The sequence below is a fragment of the Plutella xylostella genome, chromosome 9 (genome assembly GCF_932276165.1).
Source record: "Plutella xylostella chromosome 9, ilPluXylo3.1, whole genome shotgun sequence".
Lineage (NCBI taxonomy): Eukaryota > Metazoa > Arthropoda > Insecta > Lepidoptera > Plutellidae > Plutella > Plutella xylostella.
Genome location: NC_063989.1, coordinates 6,859,618 through 6,880,803, shown reverse-complemented (window position 1 = coordinate 6,880,803; position 21,186 = coordinate 6,859,618). Strand labels below are relative to the sequence as shown.

Genomic DNA, 21,186 nt, shown 5'->3' with positions numbered 1-21,186 from the left:
CATATTTTACTATTGTCATATATCAACTTGATGATAATATTTATATGTTTGTCAATTATAAAATATGATTTGCTTATTAATTCAAAGTAAATGATTACGCTTTGTCATTGTTTAAAATAAGATAACAAGAGTAAGGTTGCCCGTTGATAGTAATTTGGGAAACATGTTCCTTCCTTATGCGAGCGTACTTTGTTTAATCAAATTCTGAACTGTAATTTTTATGTTTTAAAACCAAATTTACTTCAATTTTAAAATAGTGCACATAAATGTAGATGTAGTACCGACCTCAACTATTCAGTATCTACCTACTTACAAAATTTGGGAATTAGTAGGTATGTGCCTAATTTTAAAAAAGAGTACCTAGATAGTTACCTTATTTTATCTTTATTTTATATTATAGCTAAAAGACACCATAAAAGAGTTTAAATTAAAGTTACATTTCTTTTATTTTTACAGTTAATTTTTTTTTTGTCTTGTGAGATTCTGAATAGTAGATCAAAATCAAAAGTAATGAATTTCCCAGTTATATTTTAACTGACGAGAAAAGTTGACTGTTTGCACTTTGCGTTTTCCTATTTTTATTTAACGTTATATTTATTTTCAGAATTGCGCAATTGTGAACTTCCTTTAGTAAATATGATTGATATGTTTTAGCTAACCTATTATTAACCTATACTATTCAAATTTATTTATTATTTTTGCAGATAATTATATAGTTATAGGTACATTATTTAGATTTCTACCCAAGTATACTTAATCTTATTTAATTAGTTTGCACATAGTAATAAAATTCATTATAAATAAATACAATGTTTCTTATCAGTTATCAACGTATCACAGGCAGATTTGAATATATTTTTTATCAGTTTGAGCCAGTTATCACACGGCATTTGTTGCAGATAATGCTCGTGCTCGTGAGCCGGCCAACACACAAGTCTCTACATTCGATTTGTGTTTACTTGAACTCGAACAGTATTTGTGCTGGAGAGGCGGGGCACGGACGCACTGGCTGATAATAAACCAGACACATGTGCATTGTGCATTTATACACAAAACAATACGTAAAGCCAATGTGAGCGTTCCTAATACAATTAGTGCCTTAGTGTAGTTATAGATTTTTTATTAGATCAAACAATAGTGTGCCTTAGTATAGATAGAGTTCAACCATAGGTAAGTGTATAATGTTATTGTTTACACTTTTGTTGTTATTTTTTTGGGGTGTGTATAAACTAGATGCTATAAGTAGATCCCTTTAAAATATAAAACTAGTAAGTACTTACATTTAATTTAAAATAAGTTGACAAAGAGGATTAATTTCTCCAATTTTATATTTTAAATTACAAAAAAAACTGTTTGTTTTGAATAAAAGAAAATTTAAACTTTAATAATAAAAAAACTATAAAATAAAACTACTTGCCTATCACGTATATTTGGTTAAACGAAAGTATACACAGTCAACATGGTAGTATGTACATATAGACCTAAAGGATTAAGAATTCGAGGATAACAACCTGCTAACTGCGCTTAAAATGCATTGGAATGGTATGCACTCTAGTGCCACACGATTTTGAGCTTTACTCTATACCTACATGTTTGATAATTTAGCTAACTACAACAAAATGTCTCACATTAGTACACTATATTTTTTGGTATAATTATGGTACTCTGAAGTACGTTTTTAATAATATTACTAGGCTAGGTAGGTACTTGTCTGGTACTGGTAGGTACCTAATTCTGTGAAATGTTTCAAGGTCCCTCGTTGCTTTCATGCAGATAGACAGATAAAGTACTTAGGTACTTATTTTTTTGTTACTGCCTTATTGTTAAATCCTAACTTAATACACAATATACCTACCTAATACATTTTTGTGGTAAAAGAGATCAATTCCATTTTATATAAAATATTGTAGATAGGTTGTACTTTTAATGATTGTGAAGATTCTTCGTAGGTACTTACTTAGTACATGATGCTTGCTATGCGTGTCATGAAAATTATGCGTGATAGCACCTAATAGTAACTTTTTGGCGGTGATAATGAATTCTTAAAGATCCTAATTTGTATCTCAGTAGTTATACATTTGGTGAGTACCTACATAGCTGCTATAATAATATTTTTGTATTAAGTACTTATAAGGTAAGAGTTACGTTTTTTTACAAGATTCTTTAAATTTGGTAAAATGGACTTGTGGTTAGTGAAAAACGGACAAACGTTGCACGAATAAATAATTACTGATACGAAAATTGGCCGAAATCTAATCCAATCGCCTTTGCCTCAAATTCAATAAAAAATGCTTAGTACCTATGCACATTGCACACATAACTTACGCATTTTTTGCCATCTTTAGGATACAGTCGAGATCTAAGAGTAAAATATTTCACCGCCTGGGATCCAAACTCAGCATCACTCTCAATAAAGTCTCAATTGAATAAATATCAGTGTCACTATTCACAACCAACTATTCGGTCATTTAGATCGAATCTTAATTTCAAATGTCAATGATACAGGCACGACGACGTAGGTCACTCTTGAAAGGTTAATAAATATAAACTTACTGAAATTGAATAAGCATCAGCGAGCTTTGACCCCCACTTCAACTAGAACCGCATGGGGTAAAGAATGCACATTACATGAGTTGCACCGCACCGGGGCTGCGTCGTTGCTACCCAGTTTTTTTTAGTTTGGGAGGTTATGTTTTTTTTTTGAAGAAGTGGAAAGTTTTTTTACTTTTAATACTTATTCTTGAGACTGAATTTAGGACTATTTATTCCAACAGACTTTTAGAATTTGTGGTGGCAGATGGTAATGTCTTTTTATATTTTTTAATTAAAAAAACTATTTATTCCGTGGGAGCTAACGGAAATATCGATACTATTATAGCGAAAGGCAATCAAATCACAAAAAGTCTTTTTTAGGGTTTTCGCAGATGCGTTGTGTTAAATAATTTTGAGATAAGTACTTCATCTCTCTAAGAACTATTGATAAGTTACATCCTCATTTACTTAAGTAATGGCTAGATACCAAGACGTAATAATGTCAGGTTCCGCTCTTACGAATAGCGGCCTTTTAAAGTTATAATTTTTAAATTACTTTAACCGTTTTATCTACTATATTGCCACAAGTGGTTCTCATCCTGTTGTATTCGGTTACTAGGTAGGTATACAAAGTACCTACAATATAAAAGACTAATTAAATTACTAGTAATAGTATATAGTTATTTCAATAATACATGTATACCCTCTGTTCAAAATATCAAGCGTCAACTAAAATCTGTCTCTCTACTAATCATGCAAACCTTTATAGCGTAACTAAAATATAGGTACTGAGTTACATTGAGATCCTAATCCTAACTTATAATATTATAAATGCGAAAGTAACTGTGTCTGTTTGTCTGTCTGTCTGTCTGTTACTCTTTCACGCCAAAACTACTGAACGGATTTGAATGAAATTTGGTATACATACTGTCTAGACCCTAGGAAAGAACATAGGCCACTTTTTATCCCGGAATTCCCACGGGAAAACTTTTTAAGGCGAAGCGAAGCGCGCGGGCACAGCTAGTATTTTATAATTTACTAACGAACAACTAAACGAATATATGTAAGTATGTAATTCGTCAAATTGTTAAATCCATTTATGTAGGTAGGCATACGGCATGCCTATGTTCATACTACTATTTCCTGTTTATTGTAAGTAATAAATATAATTTCATTACAGACCAACAAGATGTCAAATAAAGAGGATCTGATTGTTGAGAAATTGAGTATTCATGGAAGCGCAGTTAAGTTAAGACGAGAAATCGGATTATTTTCGGCAGTTAATTTGATAATTGGTGTAATGATTGGATCTGGGATTTTTGTATCACCTGCTTCAGCCCTTGAATATTCTGGTTCAGTGGCACTTTGTCTTATCATATGGACAGTATCGGGCATAATTTCCTTACTAGGTGAGTGTACGCAAAATTTCAACTAAATAATTTTCAGATTGTTGAAAAAGAGATTTTAGTGAGTACTTAAACCGGAAGAGAGACTCAGTGGTTTTTTTAACAACATTTTACTCCAAAAATATGATCATTTGAGTCACCCTCTTTTAACTTAAGTACCTACTTATAAAAAAATATATGCGTGGAAAGATTTTAAATTAATAATACAATAAATTTTATTGCAGGAGCTTTATCCTTCGCCGAACTTGGAACTGTTCTTGGAAAATCTGGGGGTGAATATGCATATTTCCAAGAAGCATTTGGCAAACTACATAAGTTTTGGGGACCACTACCATCATTTATATGTGCGTGGATTTACACACTGATATTAAGACCCGCAGAAGTAGCAGTAATAATAATGACTTTTGCTGAGTACGCTATTCAACCTTTCACTACACATTTGCAAACTGAGGACAGAGCGATGACTATTAAACTTACTTCGATTGCAGCTTTGTGTAAGTGTGAATATTATTATTATTGCCATGTTTTAATCCTAATCATTAAGTAGAGATTTTTCAAACCTCTTGAAGTTACTTTAAAAATGCTAAATTAGTAAAAAAAAATCGGGAATGAAATTAGGTAACAAATTAATTAAATTTCTTTGGTTCCGCACGAATTCGGTAGAGACTAGTGACAAACGCCAATTCACCCTTGGGCTGTGTGTGACAAACGCAGCTAAAACAGCGTACTATCTTAAGAGGCATTTGGGAGAGGGAGGTGGGTACTGTACCCCCTATTGCATTTAAACTGCTACTTCAGGCCTTGTTTTTGACCCGGCATCGATCGGCACGATAAAGAAGAAATAATCGATTCATTGCTCTCGATTTTCATCCATTACACAACACTAGGGCACTTTTGTCCACCGGAACTGTCACTGTCAGTAGTGTCGGCTCAAGTTGGCTGTCAAAATAAATGTTCGTTATTTTGTTATTGTTTTGATTTGTAATCATAAAGCTTTTTCCTTCTAACATCAAATTATGTGTTCTTTCGAAACACACAGCGTTGAGTGAAGAAGCAATTATTTGATTTCTTAGTATAAATAGGAAAAAATGGGTTTTTACATACCAATCTGCTGTATTTTCCTCTCTTTCACTTTAGCCAGTGGACAGTGCAGTCTAGAATCTGGATTCTACTCTGTGACGCGCTGTCAAATTTCTGACATAGCTTTTTGATTTCTTGAATCAAACGCGTTTATATATTTTTGAAAATGGATTTTTTACTAATAATCCATGATAATATTCGTGTTTGTGGAATAAAACAATCAATAAAAGTGTTAATTCACTTAATGTATAAAAAACTCTGTATGAGACATCGTACTTTTCGTCAATGTACAAAAAATAGTTTCGCGCCGCTACCGACGCCCCGCCCCGCGGGCCGGTATTAATATTTTTTTCAGAAAACCGAGAAGATCACAAGATTACATGAAGATATTATGATAAATCTCTGTGATAGTGTGAAATATGCTCTCCAGCAAATTGGATTCATACCTACCTTCGAAGTCTGAACTGAGTAAGTCAGAAAACTATTTCACGCATGAATCTTTCGGTACAAAAACATTGCAATTTACAAATGATATTTTATCTTTGTGCTTATACCTTTAAACCAGAAACCAGCTCTGTTCAATGGTGTTTCTTTATTCAAATAGTATTTACGTTGTTACACACTGTATTTACATAGTTTAACTCCATTTGGTAAAGCTAAAAATTCTCATAAGAGAATGCTTACTTATATGAGAACATTTAAGTTTGTTCCTATTCATTTAATGCCATGTTATCTAGCATTAGGAAGCCTCCCAGATGGGCTACAGATGCTTGTTAGACCTTTGGTTGTTGGGTTTATAACCTTTACACTGCTTACTTTGAATTTAAATGTTTCAATTGTAAACATGGTATTGATACTTGGTTTCAAAAGTTTGAAAATATTTTCACATCTGGTATTAATTAGTTAACATGTACCTACCTATCTACATAATATACCAACCTTTTGATTGCTGCATGCATAGATGTGTTGTCGCAAAATATTTGTAATTTGTTGATTACATTATTTATTTACCAAGTGTTTATGAAGGGTGACACAATGAAAATAAGTCACTATTTATGCCCTTATGTGGGTCACCTCTGACTACCCCTTCGGGGATTTGCAGTCGTGTGTATATTATACAGAGAACTTTACACTTATATTAGCAGTTTCACTATTGAGACTGTCATCTTAAAATAAATTAAATATGACATGCAGTGCTGTGGTTGACAATATTGACTTGCAACCAATGGCTTAAGCCAGTAGCATAGTTTGACCTAGCGGATGGGTTGATGAGATTATAATTTATAAAATCTCTTGGCTAATATTTATCCCTATATTTACAACTTTTGTTGTCTTATAGGTTTTTTACCATAATACCTTCTTACAACTTATATGTATACATGTTGTTTTATGCTCACATAGCATTTAAAACTGGCTCGGGGCCCCTATTTACCATATTGACTTAGTTATTAACCATAATAACTTCTTACAACATGTATGTATACATATAAATATGTTGTTTTTTGCTCACCCACAGGATTTAAACTGGCTCGTGGCCTTTTTATTCCTATTTACCTATTACCTAGGTATACATATTATGTCCTTTTACATGCGGGTGTAATGGACAGAGCAACAAAATACATTGCCAGTCTAAATGCTGATAGGCACTGGCTATGATGAACTCATGGATCATCTCATAATGTATTTTAACTTTGCATAATTTCATTAAACTTTCGGAAAGTTAAATGTAGCAGTTACTAACTGCAATATTATTGATGACACACACATTGGTGGTGTCGGACCCATCTTCAAGTACCTAATTATTGGGGATTTTATGCAAAGTTTATGAAGGTTTGAACTTATAAGTTCATTGTAATACATTGACCAGTCGAAATGCTGTTTATGGCACTGGTGAAGTAAAATGTATTATATTATATTTGCATAATTGCTGGAACCTTCCTCGCGGAGAGGTAAAATCTTATATGGTATCTGCAATTATTCACACACATTGTTCATGGGATACCTATATATGCGAAGTTTATGATGGTTCACAACCGCTTTATATAGCATTTAACCAGTCGAAAAGCCATGGGCTCTGGTAAACTAAAATGCATTGCCACCAAGTTTTTGCAATTATATATGCAAATATTATGATGTTTAACAACCATTTGTATAGCTTTTAACCAGTCGAAAAGCCATGGGCTCTGGTGAACTTAACTGTACTTATTTTATTATTACATAAAGATAATTAACTGTTTACTTTCTATCTGTAATATTTTTTCATGATTATAACTTTTTCAAAGTTGTTCATGTCATACCCTTGACTTTGTAGCTATTTGGGGTTTTTAAGCAAGAATTTATGGGAGTTTCAATACTTAATACTCAATCAATGATTGCATCCATAAGTCTTACAGTTTAAAACTGATAATAGGCATAATCCACTCATAAAAAGGTGAATTGCCAATTTTTTCTCCTGTTTACCAAAGCAGCTGCCCGCCAGAACAAAGCACAGTCCAAACAGGTTGGGAGATCCTCCCTTTCCAGTGGGGATAGCATGGGACCACCATCACATCCCTATTTATTTTTACAAATAACACCACTTAACGGTTTCTGGCTAAACCCATAATGACAAGATTGTTGCCGCGGAGGCCATGTGCTATTGGGACATATGATTATTGATATGCAGTGGCCAAACATAATGAAAGCTGATAAAGCAGCTTTCTAGGCCCAAGCCCTACCTTCATTGGAAGGAGACCCGTTCCCCAGCAGTAGGGACGTGATGGGTTGATGTTGAAGCGTCTGCGCCTTGGCAGCTAGAGTTACACATTTTCAATCTAATATATTGTGTTGTAACTTGCTTACTTTTTCAGGGATCTTTTCTTGAAAGACATAACCTGAGATCTCATATCTTCTATCTTAAAGGTGAGCTCTTGTATTGTGCCTATACTTAATATTGCATACAATACATATTTTTTCTGAATTTAATTTGGTCTTAATAGCTAACACAGGCTTGCCATAAGGAAGAGCTCAGTGATTACAACAGTAAAGTTGACTTCAGAATGAATGTTTATTCAGTAGACATTGGCATTAATATCACCTATACAAGGTGTATGCCACAGCACATATTTTACCACTATGTTGGCTGATATTGTTTGAGCCCGGATTTGAGTACTCCTGACCTAGTGTACCCACATGGCAGGTGGTTGTCAAATGATTTTGCCCAGGTAGCTTTCTAATACCCACATTGCACAAGTTTGTAGTCTCTGGAGAGTACAAACATGAGATAGCTACAAGTCTAAGTGCCTATTATTGTCCTGGACTTTTGTTCACCAAGTTGTGTTAATATTTGGCCTTTATGAGCCTTTCTAAGGATCTATCTGGTAAGGTGCCTATATTATATTGATTTTTATATGTATACCATATACCTACATCATGTGGAGCCTATGACTGATGGCTGTGAAAATACCTATCCAATTATCCATATTGGTTAGGCTATTGAATAGTCCCTATAAAGTGTTTACTTGCATTTATGGTGGATTATATTACAGTAGTAAATTGTTTATCAAGTATAGATAGAGATCATGTGCGGTTCTGAAACTTTATATTTCAACCTGAGAGAAGGGTGTAAGCCTAATAGCTGTACAAAAGCTGTTTCTATTCTGACTGGCCCTTTACTTAAGTAGGTTGCTACCTACATGCAGGCTTGACTTTTTAAAGACTGTTGGTCCTGTAAAATCTTGGTAAAATTAGTCATGTTTGATTGAAATTGGTAGTTACATCTATAAATTTTTTCGTGTACCTAGAGACTAGTCATCACCCATGTATATCTCAAAAGGAAAACTATGATAGTGTACACATAGACAGCTGTCATGTAATCCTATTGCAGTAGGCTATTCAACTACCTAGCAAGGGTGGTGCAGTGACATAAGTCTAATACAATCCATATTTCTGTGCTTTATAAAGTTCAATTTTACTTCAACTAAAAAGGAATACTACCTAATAATATGTTTGACTACCTAATATGTACAAATTACCTATGGTTATGTATTACCTAGAGGGCCTATGTAATACAAATTGATAGGTACTTATATAAAGACAATGATGTAAAATTTTATATTTTCTATTGTCTGTTTCTATGCTATTAGGTATTCCTCACACCTGGATTGGTCCTTTACTAGTTCTAACTTTAATTTGATAAGAAATTGGCTTATTTATGTTATACTTAGTTAAATTAATAATGGTATGATTTATGATCCCATTAGCAACATACTTACAGATCATAAGTGTAGGTAAGTATGTGATATGTTGTGTATCACACTAGGTATGTAGTGGATACACACCTATTGATCATTAACTAGAGTACCTATGTACTTATAAATTTTGTTTTTAATTAATTTTCTTTCTTTTAGGTGCAAGTACCTTTATGATGAAGGTACATTTTAAGTATGTTTCCTTTACAACTATGATGTTGTCTAACAGGAATCTTTATTATATTTTAGGTATATTTTACCTAAAAAGGAGATCACATAGCGTTTAGATTTTCTAATCTCTTTCACCAGCAGATAACAAACAAGTCTTCACTCAACGCTGTGTGTTTCGAAAGAACACATAATAGACCTGTTTTGCATTACAACAAAACAGATATTATGTGTATGAAGAAACACACAGCGTTGCAGCAACGGCTTGCAGGTGAGTTTTGAAGACTACTATGTCAGAAATTTGACAGCGCGTCACAGAGTAGAATCCAGATTCTAGACTGCACTGTCCACTGGCTAAAGTGAAAGAGAGGAAAATACAGCAGATTGGTATGTAAAAACCCATTTTTTCCTATTTATACTAAGAAATCAAATAATTGCTTCTTCACTCAACGCTGTGTGTTTCTTCATACACATAATATCTGTTTTGTTGTAATGCAAAACAGGTCTATTCTTTATAAAAATCTGAATGAATATCTTGCTGTTGGTATTAATTTTGAATGCAGACTATCTCCGTAGCCGTATTGTATTGCATCTAACCGTGTGTTCCTAAAACTTTGTTTCGATTTTAAATAGTAATTCAACATTACGGTAATCAAGATTTAAACTACATATAAGGTAAGTTTATTCATGTATTAGTGGTATTATTTGTATTGGTACCTAATATCCCAACATGCTCAGACCACTCAATAATATTGAACCATTGTTTTAGCATGGCAAACAACAATGGTAATAGCCAAACAAACACTGCACTAGCCGAAGAGACCAAGGAATTGAAGAATCGTTGTAATGAAGTTCGTAACATCATCAGTAATACAGCTGACATTGAGTTAACTAGATACACGGTAGACAATTTGCAAGAAAAGTCATCATGTTACTTGGAAGGGCTGAGGACAGATTTAGAGTCAACAGAAGTTCCCATTGTAGCAAATGAGAACCTGATCACCAGCCAGTATCTCACTGACACTGAACAAAAAATCAAACAATTGGAGGAGCTCATTGCATACAAACGAGGACTCATACTAGACATTGATGCTGAAACTTCTAGGTAAGAACTTAGACCTGTACCAATGAGATGAATAAAACTAAAACTATTATTGAATTTAGCCTTTCTCATTAATATTTCTCATTAACCTTTAATATTGTAGGTTAAAAGGCCTCATCAAAATGGGTGAAGAAGCTAAATGCTCACAAAAAACAGCCAAATTAGAGGTAAAGCCGGAACACTTGCAGAAAGCCAAAAAGAGATTCCGTATGATGAAGAACGAGTTCCACGGCCTCGTCTACTCACTCTACCCAAAAGTGGCAGATGATATGATGGAATTGCTGGCAGTAAGTTATAAAATAATTTAAGTCAGTCTAAGCTTAAGACAGTCTACCTAATTATCTTATCTAGTTTTAGTTAACTTAGTTGTTTTTATTAAGTAAAGATATTAGTGTTTTGGTATTAGTGTGTGTTACAGCTGGTGTCGTGTAACGCCTAGGTATAATAACTAAGGATTGAGTTCTGGAACCGGTCTCAGCGCTGAATAGCGAAGAGATGGGTTCTAGAATTCAATCCTTACCATTGGAACCATATGTGGGAACTTGTAATTGGCTAGTAGCTGTTTACCTGATATGTTCATATTGTGTTGTAGCTGTAAGTTCTCCAAATATTATAAAATAAAATAAAAAATAAAATAAAATAAATGAGCTTATCCTTGGAGTTATCTTATCATTCTATAAACAAGAGAGGTTTGTTTAGTAGTGTTTATATGAATGAAGGAAATGAAAAAGTTCAAACAACCCAATTTTTTCTTCTATCGTGTAAATGCACTAAGCTAACTTCCTTCAGTGTTTTGCTACTCTTATTGCGAGATCATTGACCCAATTTATTATGAATAAGTGATGTATGGATACTAACATTATTTATTTCACTCTTAAAAGGGACCTACCACAATTATTAAGAACCAATAATTTCTATTTTATCAGAAATATATGTATAATTAAATATATAATGTATAAGCTATATTTTCTAAATTTAATGTATTTTTTCAGCAACTGATGCAGAACAGGCTGGATGTAGAGTCACCGGATTATGTCGAGATAACATCTGAACATTTTCTCTTGATTGAAATGCTAAAAGATATGGGAATAGTGGTCACCAACCCTTACAATAAGCAGGAAATAAAGTTAGCAGAAATCTGAAAGTTGTAATGAGCAATCATGAAGTAAATAAACTATGAAACAACAGTGTGAATTCTATTTAAATCACATTATTATTGTGAATTTAAAGATTTATTTTTATGTAGTAAATAAAATAAGTGCCTAAATAAATAGCATTGTGAATTTCATTCGTTTATACCTAAGAAAATTGTTTTTACTGTGACTTTCACTATAAATGCCGAAAAAGCAGTAACATAAGTATGTAGGGCAAAACACCCAGTAACTGACCACCTTAAGGGAGTTGTTCCAGTAATTTGTCTCTAGCGGGCTCAATTCTTATCGCTTATTAAATCCGATTTTTGTTTTAAAAACTAGAATAACAGAGCTACATTCCTGAGTAAATAGAAAATATGCAGAAGTTACTCATTTTTTTATATATTTTTGCAAACAAAAAGTAGTGATTTTCCCAGTAACTGACCACTAAAATCTAGTTACTGACCACACTCGATGCCAGTAACTGACCACCAATTTAAAATGGTTTAAAAATGGAATTATAATTAAATCTTATCATTATTTATTTATTTGATTAATTCATGTAATAGTACCGATCCTCTGGTCTCTTTTAAAGTGTGACACATCACTTTAGCTCAAGATTTCTTAACTGAAAAGTGCATTAAATTAATTAATCAGCTTAATGCATAATTCAAATGATATTATATCCTAATAATCAACCATTTATTTATTAAAAACACAAGTTTATGCATTTTTGTTGAATACTAAAAACAAAGAAGTAAACATACATGCACATAGTCAGCACGCATTTTAAATTTACAGCTTTCAGGGAGATTAAGAGGCCCCAATGTAGTGCCTTCAGATAAGTCATAGAAAGGGCGATTTTGTTTGTCCGGAGCAAGCCAGGATCAGTGGGACAGGCCCATGAAGCATTCTTAGTGCCAAAAACGAGCATTTTCTTAAATATAAAGTAGCGAATCCAAGCGCTAAAGCGGGTCTTTTCCATATTCGGTATCAACTGATGAGGAGGAGGAATCGTGGCAGATTGTATTGTCGACCTGGGAAAATATAAATTCCCCGCCGGAAAGGTAGGCCCTTTCCCCGCCGGTCCTTTCAGGGATGTAGGACCAGAGACAGATGGTTTTCATTATTGCTGAAATCCCACCCAGAGACTTTCAATGCGGCTAAAAGAGTCATTGAGGCTAGCCATTGTAATTATGATTGAATCAGATATTGGGCTTAGTTTTTCAGGATACAAAGATGGATGCATTGACGAACGGGCTTTCATTGACTTTGTTGACTATTCAACTGGAATATTTATGATGCTGTTGAAACGTGCTTTCGTAGGTAAGTATTTTGCCAAAGACATGAGTAGTCATATCTGCAAGGGGGACAGACGTCACTGATTGTTGAAGAGGCATCACTGAAGCAGAACATCGCTGTACTTTCTGCATTTTCCGCTGCTGGTCTAATGTGTCCGCCTATGATGCTATAACGTTGCCAGTGGATTCCGGATAGTTGTGGTATCGGTTCCAAATGGCTGGGGTGTTGGTCGTGGTAACAACTTATAGAAGAATGCCCCATTTCTTGTGTGCCAATTTTACCGTTCTGTTTGAAATCCGTTGGCCGTTCATAATGCCATTGAAGGGCGTGTTGGTGCACCAGCTGAGGGTGCTAGCATTGTAGTGATGCTTTCTTTTTCCTATTTTGCTGAAGTGGCTCTGCCTGTCTTTGAACAAATGTGTCGGCGCGTTTCGTCGGTAACGTATATTCGGGTTGGGTCATTGAGGTCTTGTTCGCCAAGTGCTTTTGTGCTTTGGGGGACCAATTTCATCTGGTTCACAAGCGCTGGCATTGGTTAGGTACGCCTTCAGCTGTTCTGAAGATAGCATTTGAGTATCTTTTCATAGAGTGAGATGGTGAAAGCCATTTGTCTCCTGGTCTTGCATTCTTGAAGGGGCTGCTCCAAGGATTATCTTTAAGGAAAAATGGTGACATCTGTCTTTATCCTGGAGAATCCACATTATCCTAGGCTGATAGTATGCTCCACTAGCGTTTTTATCTTCCTCATCAGCTAATACCGATTCTGGAACAAACTTGGACTATGTGTTTGAATTCCCTATATTTTAAAAGGTGCTTGCATGTCACCCTGAATTGTTTTGGAATGTCTTGTTGATCCTAGTTTGTCTCAGACAAGTGGAATTGCCTTTTATATACTTTTTTTGCTATCTTGGCGCTTCTTCATCTCGCTGAAAGCTGTAAAAATATGTCATATATAATAATACCAGTAACTGACCACCAATTTACCCAATAACTGACCACCTATGTCAGTAAATGGAAGGAGTAAAGATAGAATGCTCATATTTTGACACAAGAAAATGGCACATATGAGCTATAATATTACGTACTTATTTTGCCTAAATTCAGCTTCAAGCAAAAATCCCAATAACCGACATAGGTGGTCAGTTATTGGAAAATCGCTGTTTTGTCGTCCAGTAACTGTCAACCCCATTAAATACAATCAAACGGGAAATAACAAGCTGAATCTTATCAAAAACGTAATCTTTATAATTAAATCTATATGGTATAATTTTTTCTTTTATTGATTTCAATATCTTTCATGGTAAAATTTACGATCAAAAAATTCACTTACCTTAACAAATACGTTAGTCACAACTGCAATTTACTCGGTTCGCGCGCCAACTGAACTTTTTCGATCGCTCACTATCCATCTGTTGGCGGCTGGCAAAATCTTTTGTATCAGTAATGCTCTCAATGAACCACAAAATAGACTGGATGTTCACTAGATGGCCCTGCTTGGCTACATTTCTTATTTTTTGGAGTTGAAGAGGAAGGTGGTCAGTTACTGGCACATGGTCAGTTACTGGGTGTTTTGCCCTATATCTTTGTATTACCCACTTGCATCCTTTTACAGGATTCATTCACAACACATTAACATTAATTAATCGTGGCTTTCATTTCCTTTCAGTTGTGATGACCTATATCAACATTACGAGTGTGAAACTGTTTGTTAAAGTACAGAATGTATTTGGAGTTTTCAAGATATTTGCATGTCTTATTGTCATTGGAGGCGGAGCATATCAAATTATTAAAGGTAATGTTATTTTTTAATGCTGAGGTCGCATTCACAGGTGGACAGGAATATTTTTTGTAAATTGATCTTGTGTTGTACAAAAGAAACTTGTACAAAAGAGCTAGTCGCGCCTACTAAGTTCAGTATACTAATTAAAAATATATACTTATCATAATGCATCACCTGATCACCTATAATTGGGTATGCTATGATTCTGTATTTACTAACTTTTTGGATTAGGCCTCATGCTAGACGCTCGCAGTACGCACTACTATCACAACTATTAACATTCCTAATCTGTACCATCACTAATCAGTAACGACACTCATTGACCCCACTTGCAGGTGACACGGGCTACCTGAGCCAGGGCTTCCAGGGCAGTTCCACCAGCCCCGGGTCCATCGCGCTGGCGCTCTACTCCGGGCTGTGGGCCTACGACGGCTGGAACAGCGTCACTGTGGTTACTGAGGAGATCATCAACCCCTCCAGGTATTTATGTTCAGCGTACCTAGCATGGGGCGCAAGATGTGCACGAGAAGACGTGACAAAAGTTTTTCGTCGTGCTCGCTCTCAAGGCCGCGCGAAGGAAATCTTTTCCTACGTCTGGTCGTGCGCGTCTTGTACCCTACATCGATTAGAGCCAGTGTCATGTAGAAGTACGTTAGTACTAACACGCACGTGTGATAATTCCATACAATAAGTACCTATACAAATAAATAAATAGTGGAGACTAGGCAAACGATTGTGAGTATTGTGACGACGCGACGATTTGCTAATAGACCACATAAATCCAGTGTCACGGCCTATATTCAGCAGTGTATAATAATCTTATACCCCAGAACTCCAAAAACAGACCCGGATTTACAGAGATAACATGTCTTCCGTAAAATATTGACAGACATAACAAAAATGGCGACGACCGAATGGCGTAGTGGTTAGTGACCCTGACTACTGAGCCGAAGGTCCCGGGTTCGTTCCCGGCTGGGGCAGATATTTGTTTAAACACAGATATTGGTTCTCGGGTCTTGGATGTGCCCGTAAAATGGCAATAGGCCCGCCCACTATTACATTGGGACTAACATAACACTCTGGCGAAAAGTGGGTGCAGCAATGCACCTCTGCCTGCCTACCCCGCAAGGGAGTACCTACATTAGTACAAGGTGTGAGTGTGTGTGTGTGTGTTACATAACAAAAATATAGATTTTGTGGGATGCGATCATGCGTAATATATAATTTTATACCTACCTACTTACGAAGTAACGGACAGGACAATGAAAACCATTGATTTTACGCTCTCATTGTGAATGTGACCGGTACTTAAACAAATCGACAGCTATCTCGTTATGTTATGTTATATGCTATTGTTATTGTTACTTGTGAGAAAAACATATTTTTACACACATTTTAAATTCATGCCTAATCATCACAGCCGTATACATAGTAAATGATTATGAGAAGCAAAGTGTTATTTGAGTTGCTATTTCCTTATTCTTATTATAACATAGTATACGTACCTACCTACATTATGTGTTCCCGTGATAACCTAGTGATGTGAGTCTAATGCGATAATTTATTGATAATTCTAAGTACCTACATATCAAACAGACATATTATAACACTTTTGCATGCATCGATTGATTGATGTATGTATACGTAGTTCAGATACAATCTTAAGTACCATAATAATTGCGATAGGGATGCAGGTCGCGACAAAACCTAACGTAAATGTATGAAGAATTCTAGAATAAAGATGATAGGTAGGTAATAGATAGATAGGTGGCTGTAGGTCTACATACAAGAATCAAGCACATTGCACCACTCAAAGCAATTTTTTAAATAGCTGCTTAGAACGTACCTACAGCCAAATTTTAATTAGATTACATTTTACGCATTAATTAAGTTTTATCTTAAGATAACATACCGATTACGGACTCGTGTCGTATTAAACCATACATACATACGAGTACTTTCTCCATACAAATAAGTAGGTATCTTAGGTGAACTTACTTGATTATTTATTTGCAATGCGTTTAATTTGAATCTACCCCATAGCCTCATCAATATCAGAGCTGTAGTCTCACATAGGAACATCTACCACACCAAACCAACTCACAGCACCCCCAACTCTTTCCAGAAACGTCCCGCTAAGCATAGCCATAGCGGTTCCCGTCATCACAGCCATCTATGTCTTCATGAACGTGGCCTACATGTCTGTGCTGAGCTACTCCGAGATGACGTCAGTTCCGGCGGTGGCGGTGGCGTTCGGGGCGCGGGTGCTAGGCCCAGCCGCCTTTGTGATACCTCTGGGGGTGGCGATAGCGACCTTTGGATGCGCCATGAGCGTGCAGTTTGGGGTTACTCGGTGAGTTTTGTGTGATGTGTTTTGCGGTAAAGGGTGTCTATCCACCAGATATGTGCTATGCATAAGTTATGCTGCGTTGATGTGAAAGAGATCTGCTTCCACCAGTGATATGCGTTGTGATCCAGTAAATATGATTGACGGATATCAAACGTTGCATAGCACATCTCTGGTGGATAGGCACCATAATTAGATATATAGTTACTATTGATTAATATCTATGCACGGTGTAATTTTTACTGATTGATCCGAATAATTTCGAGGGGTGCATGAAAGAAGTGTTCATGGGTGGTCAGCGACTGTGATTAATCTGACTGGCTAATCGTTTCAACAGAGTTGCAGTTCTGATATTAAGTTTCGCCGACACCATTTCTTAAAATAAACTTACCTAGTTACCTACTTATCTGTGGATTCAGTCGTTAATATGTATTTTAATAGAGATTTCCATGATTAGATAGCCTATATCTATAAGGCGCTAATCACTGTTCAAGCACGTGCGACGTTTAGTAGCTCCGCGGTCGTAAAATAGGCCTATCACAAAAGCTCCATAGCAGTCACAGGCGCGAGCTAAATTATATAAGATTTACGCATTCATACACATGGCTGCCATATCTACTGGTATCATAATAATTATAATCATATCTCTACTTTCCCTCCTATCATCGGTCTACATTTTGTTTTATCGTAGATTAACTTTAAATAGGTCCTTGAAAACTGTCTGTTACTATATGCCACTATCCTCACTACTGCAGTATGCTGTATTCAGTCGGTCCTAAAATAAATTCTTGCCTGATATAGTATTTAGAATAGTAGATACTAAATACGTTTGCTAATAAGCCAAGATGATTGTATAAACTGTAGGTGATTGAAATGGTGCTAACAAGGACACTCTACACTATGTTTACCTATCACTTTGCCAGCCCATCTTAACATACTGCATAAGTCAATGGGGTGGATCATCGAAAACATATATGATAACTATTGAAAGAGCGCAACGGTCAATCATAAAGGTCATGTATAAAAAGAAAAGGAGATATCCTACCACACTCTTATATAAAGAAAGTAAAATATTAAGCATAAGAAAACTTTACATCCTTCAGGCATCGCTCATACAGCACAAGATAATTCTCAATTCTATAGAATACGAACATATGCTTTCCCAAAGAGTGTTCAGAGCCTCACCAGTCACTGCCAATACTGCATTTGGACAAAGATTTCCTCCCTTCCTTCATCCACACATATACAATAAGATTATCAAAGTAAATCCTAACTTGAAACAATGCACAATGAAAGAAACCAAAAATATCTTGAGTAAATGGCTTATTAATCTTGATTATTCAGATACAGAAGAAATCCTAAGCATCACAAAATAAATTCCAACTACCTATTATATAATTAATATAAAAATAATTCCTACTTAAGCTCCCATATATATATATATATAATCTTATATAAATATTGTATGGTATGGTATATCTATATAATAATATATTTACCTATATATGTGATAATACTATTATTATTTATAACTTATCTCCAATGTTTAATTAAATTTCACAGTTTTTTTTTAGATTAAAATAATTTAAGTTTTTAAAGTCTAAATAATTACCTAAAGTCAAATAGAGATCTCATTTATTTTACCTAATAAGTTGATTACATCCTCACAAGGATAGAATAAAACTATGTTTTCTTTTTTAAATAAAAATATTTTTCTATAATTAGTTACTTACCTAGAATTTAAAGAATTTTGTTACTTTTATTTTATTTTTACACAACAGTGTACCACCTAGCGCATAACAAATTACTTTGGTTATATCTGTCTACCGAAGTCCACGACACAGGCTTAGCCTAGTGTGGACTTCACTGAAATTCCATGCGAAATACCTAATGTCATCATTTAGTATGGACGACTTGTACCTACCATCTTTTATGTAATGTTTCTTACTGTATAATATTTGTCTATGCTTACACGGTGTGTAAATAAACTATTTTTGATTTTTTTTTTTATTTGAAATTTTGTATACTGTAGGAAGCTGACACTGAACTGACTGGATCAACACACTACTAGCGAAACCTCTTCATACGAAGCGAAGCTCGCGGGAACCGCTATTAGTATTTTAATAAATTGAACTTAATTTCCCAGGGTGTGCTACTCGGCGGCGCAGGGCGGCCACATGCTGGAGGTGTTCTCCTACGTGCACATGACCAAGCGGACTCCGGCGCCCGCCGTCGCCTTCCAAGTATGTATGAATGATAGTTACATAAATTGGGGTTCCGCTCATCTCGCATAATCTTTATTGACCAAAACTCATTTCGCATAACTCGTATGGTCTAAACTTTTTTGGCCGAACCATCACTTTGCCAAGACTTATGTGGCATAAGGCTCGTTTCGTCTAAAACTCTTTAGGCACAATCTCTAAACACCTAAGTTTCGTTTGCTCAAATTTATGTTCGACTATACCTATGTATAATCTTGTTTCTCGTAATTTTATCTTAATAAATAATATATTAAGTACGTAGTAAATGTATAAATTGTGGTATTTTTCTCATACATCCCGAAAATCACGATATTGTATGATCAAAAAATCGAAAGTTAACGACCAATATAATTATTACAAACCCCATGAGATCGAAACCTAAAAATAGGTGCGACGACGAGCAAAGCGAGGAGGAGCGTGTTAGTTGCACATGTTCATCAAAACCAAAGCGGAGCGCAGCGAAGCGGAGCGGAGCGTTTTCCAAACAGGGGAAACAATACAAGGCACCAGTTTGCGCTATGTAGCGAGACGCTCCGTCAAAGTTAAAGCCAAACGAATATTATTACTTTGTATAAACCTAATAAACCTATGCCATAGCATTATTAGGCTATTCAAGATTTGGCCATACCATTATTAGGCTAAACAATGTTATGCGAAATAACTTTTTACTAAACGAGATTTATGCCATACGATTTTCGGCGTAACGAGACTTTGACCAAACGTTACTATGCAATACGAGATTAGGCAAATAAATCTTATGCCAAAAAAGGTAGAACCCATAAATTGATATAAAGTTCATTTGGTTTCACTTATTCATAGAAAGCTTAATAGATCCACCAATTGAAAAAAAAACATATCTTCTATTTAAAAGCGTTTTTACCAATATTAGGTGGTAACCTTAATCTTCAGGCTGATTCCATTTTAAAGTACCTAATAAATTCCGCCGGTCATGTTGACCAAGAATGAATACTTACCTAACCGCTGGGGTAGACGAGTTCTATAGTGGAGAGCACGAACAGATATCCTAAGATTGGGAAGTCAACGATCATTTGTAACTCTCACAAAACAAGTAAAAAAAAAGCGAAATGTTTGTTACTAATTTTGGTTTGTTACCAATATTTAACCCACCAATTTCCTCTTTTCAGGCAATGCTGACCGCCATATTCCTCATCATCGGCAACATTCGCACCCTCATAGAGTTCGCCTCTTGGTACCTCTGGTTCTTCTACGGTGCTTGCATGGTGGCGCTACTAGTCCTGAGAAAGACCCACCCACACAAACACAGGCCATACAGGGTGCCCACAATCGTGCCCTGCTTCGTGTTGCTAGTGGCAATATTCCTGTCAGTGTTGCCAATAGTTCACGATCCGTCGGTTAAGTACCTACTCGCTGTGGGCCTGTTGGTCGCCGGGTTCGTCGTTTATGTTGTCTTTGTTTATCATAAAAAGACGCCGTCTATGCTTATACGTGAGTATTAATTGTACTATAATTTTATTAGATAGCTACTAGTAATCTTCACCTAAATATCCATATAATTTGTAGGCATCAAGGAACCGCCTATTCTATCCTAAATACATCATCGAACCATCTTCTCGATGGGCCTAATTCTCCCGCACCACAACAGTGTGTTTTTGTGAATATGATAGTAATTATTTGACTTTTTGTTGCAGGCCACTTCACAATTACGACGCAAAAACTAATGATGAGCGTCCCTCCAGGCGCTCAGAAAGACTGATCCTTTTTTATAAGTACAGTTAATTGTAAATATTATATAGTACAAAAGTTGAAAAGTAATAAAAATTATCAAACGGAAATAAAGTTTCACTACAGTAAAATAGAAAGATAC

The 21,186-nt window shown here is 35.4% G+C and overlaps 2 protein-coding genes across 2 annotated transcripts; both read left to right on the top strand.

The window, feature by feature from the left end:
- Positions 1 to 894: 894 nt before the first annotated feature.
- On the top strand, positions 895 to 21,150 carry LOC105394563 (b(0,+)-type amino acid transporter 1). Its single transcript, XM_048623255.1, has 9 exons — positions 895 to 1,170; positions 3,713 to 3,941; positions 4,163 to 4,432; positions 14,619 to 14,744; positions 15,068 to 15,212; positions 16,858 to 17,085; positions 19,226 to 19,322; positions 20,486 to 20,807; positions 21,011 to 21,150. The coding sequence occupies exons 2-9, from the start codon at positions 3,722 to 3,724 to the stop codon at positions 21,073 to 21,075; spliced, it is 1,473 nt and encodes a 490-aa protein (XP_048479212.1). The 5' UTR covers positions 895 to 1,170; positions 3,713 to 3,721; the 3' UTR covers positions 21,076 to 21,150.
- Positions 9,926 to 11,793, top strand: LOC105394562. Its single transcript, XM_048623265.1, has 4 exons — positions 9,926 to 10,090; positions 10,185 to 10,520; positions 10,621 to 10,804; positions 11,510 to 11,793. Exons 2-4 carry the CDS (start codon positions 10,186 to 10,188, stop codon positions 11,657 to 11,659), a joined length of 669 nt encoding a protein of 222 aa, XP_048479222.1. The 5' UTR covers positions 9,926 to 10,090; position 10,185; the 3' UTR covers positions 11,660 to 11,793.
- Positions 21,151 to 21,186: the final 36 nt, after the last annotated feature.

Bases quoted from the DNA above. Each gene is read 5' to 3' on its own strand.
- LOC105394563 (XM_048623255.1), top strand. From the start codon at position 3,722: ATGTCAAATAAAGAGGATCTGATTGTTGAGAAATTGAGTATTCATGGA. The intron at 4,433-14,618 runs GTAAGTGTGAAT...ATTTCCTTTCAG, and splicing joins TACTTCGATTGCAGCTTTGT to TTGTGATGACCTATATCAAC. The intron at 20,808-21,010 runs GTGAGTATTAAT...TTTTTGTTGCAG, and splicing joins GACGCCGTCTATGCTTATAC to GCCACTTCACAATTACGACG.
- LOC105394562 (XM_048623265.1), top strand. From the start codon at position 10,186: ATGGCAAACAACAATGGTAATAGCCAAACAAACACTGCACTAGCCGAA. The intron at 10,521-10,620 runs GTAAGAACTTAG...TTAATATTGTAG, and splicing joins ATTGATGCTGAAACTTCTAG to GTTAAAAGGCCTCATCAAAA. The intron at 10,805-11,509 runs GTAAGTTATAAA...GTATTTTTTCAG, and splicing joins ATATGATGGAATTGCTGGCA to CAACTGATGCAGAACAGGCT.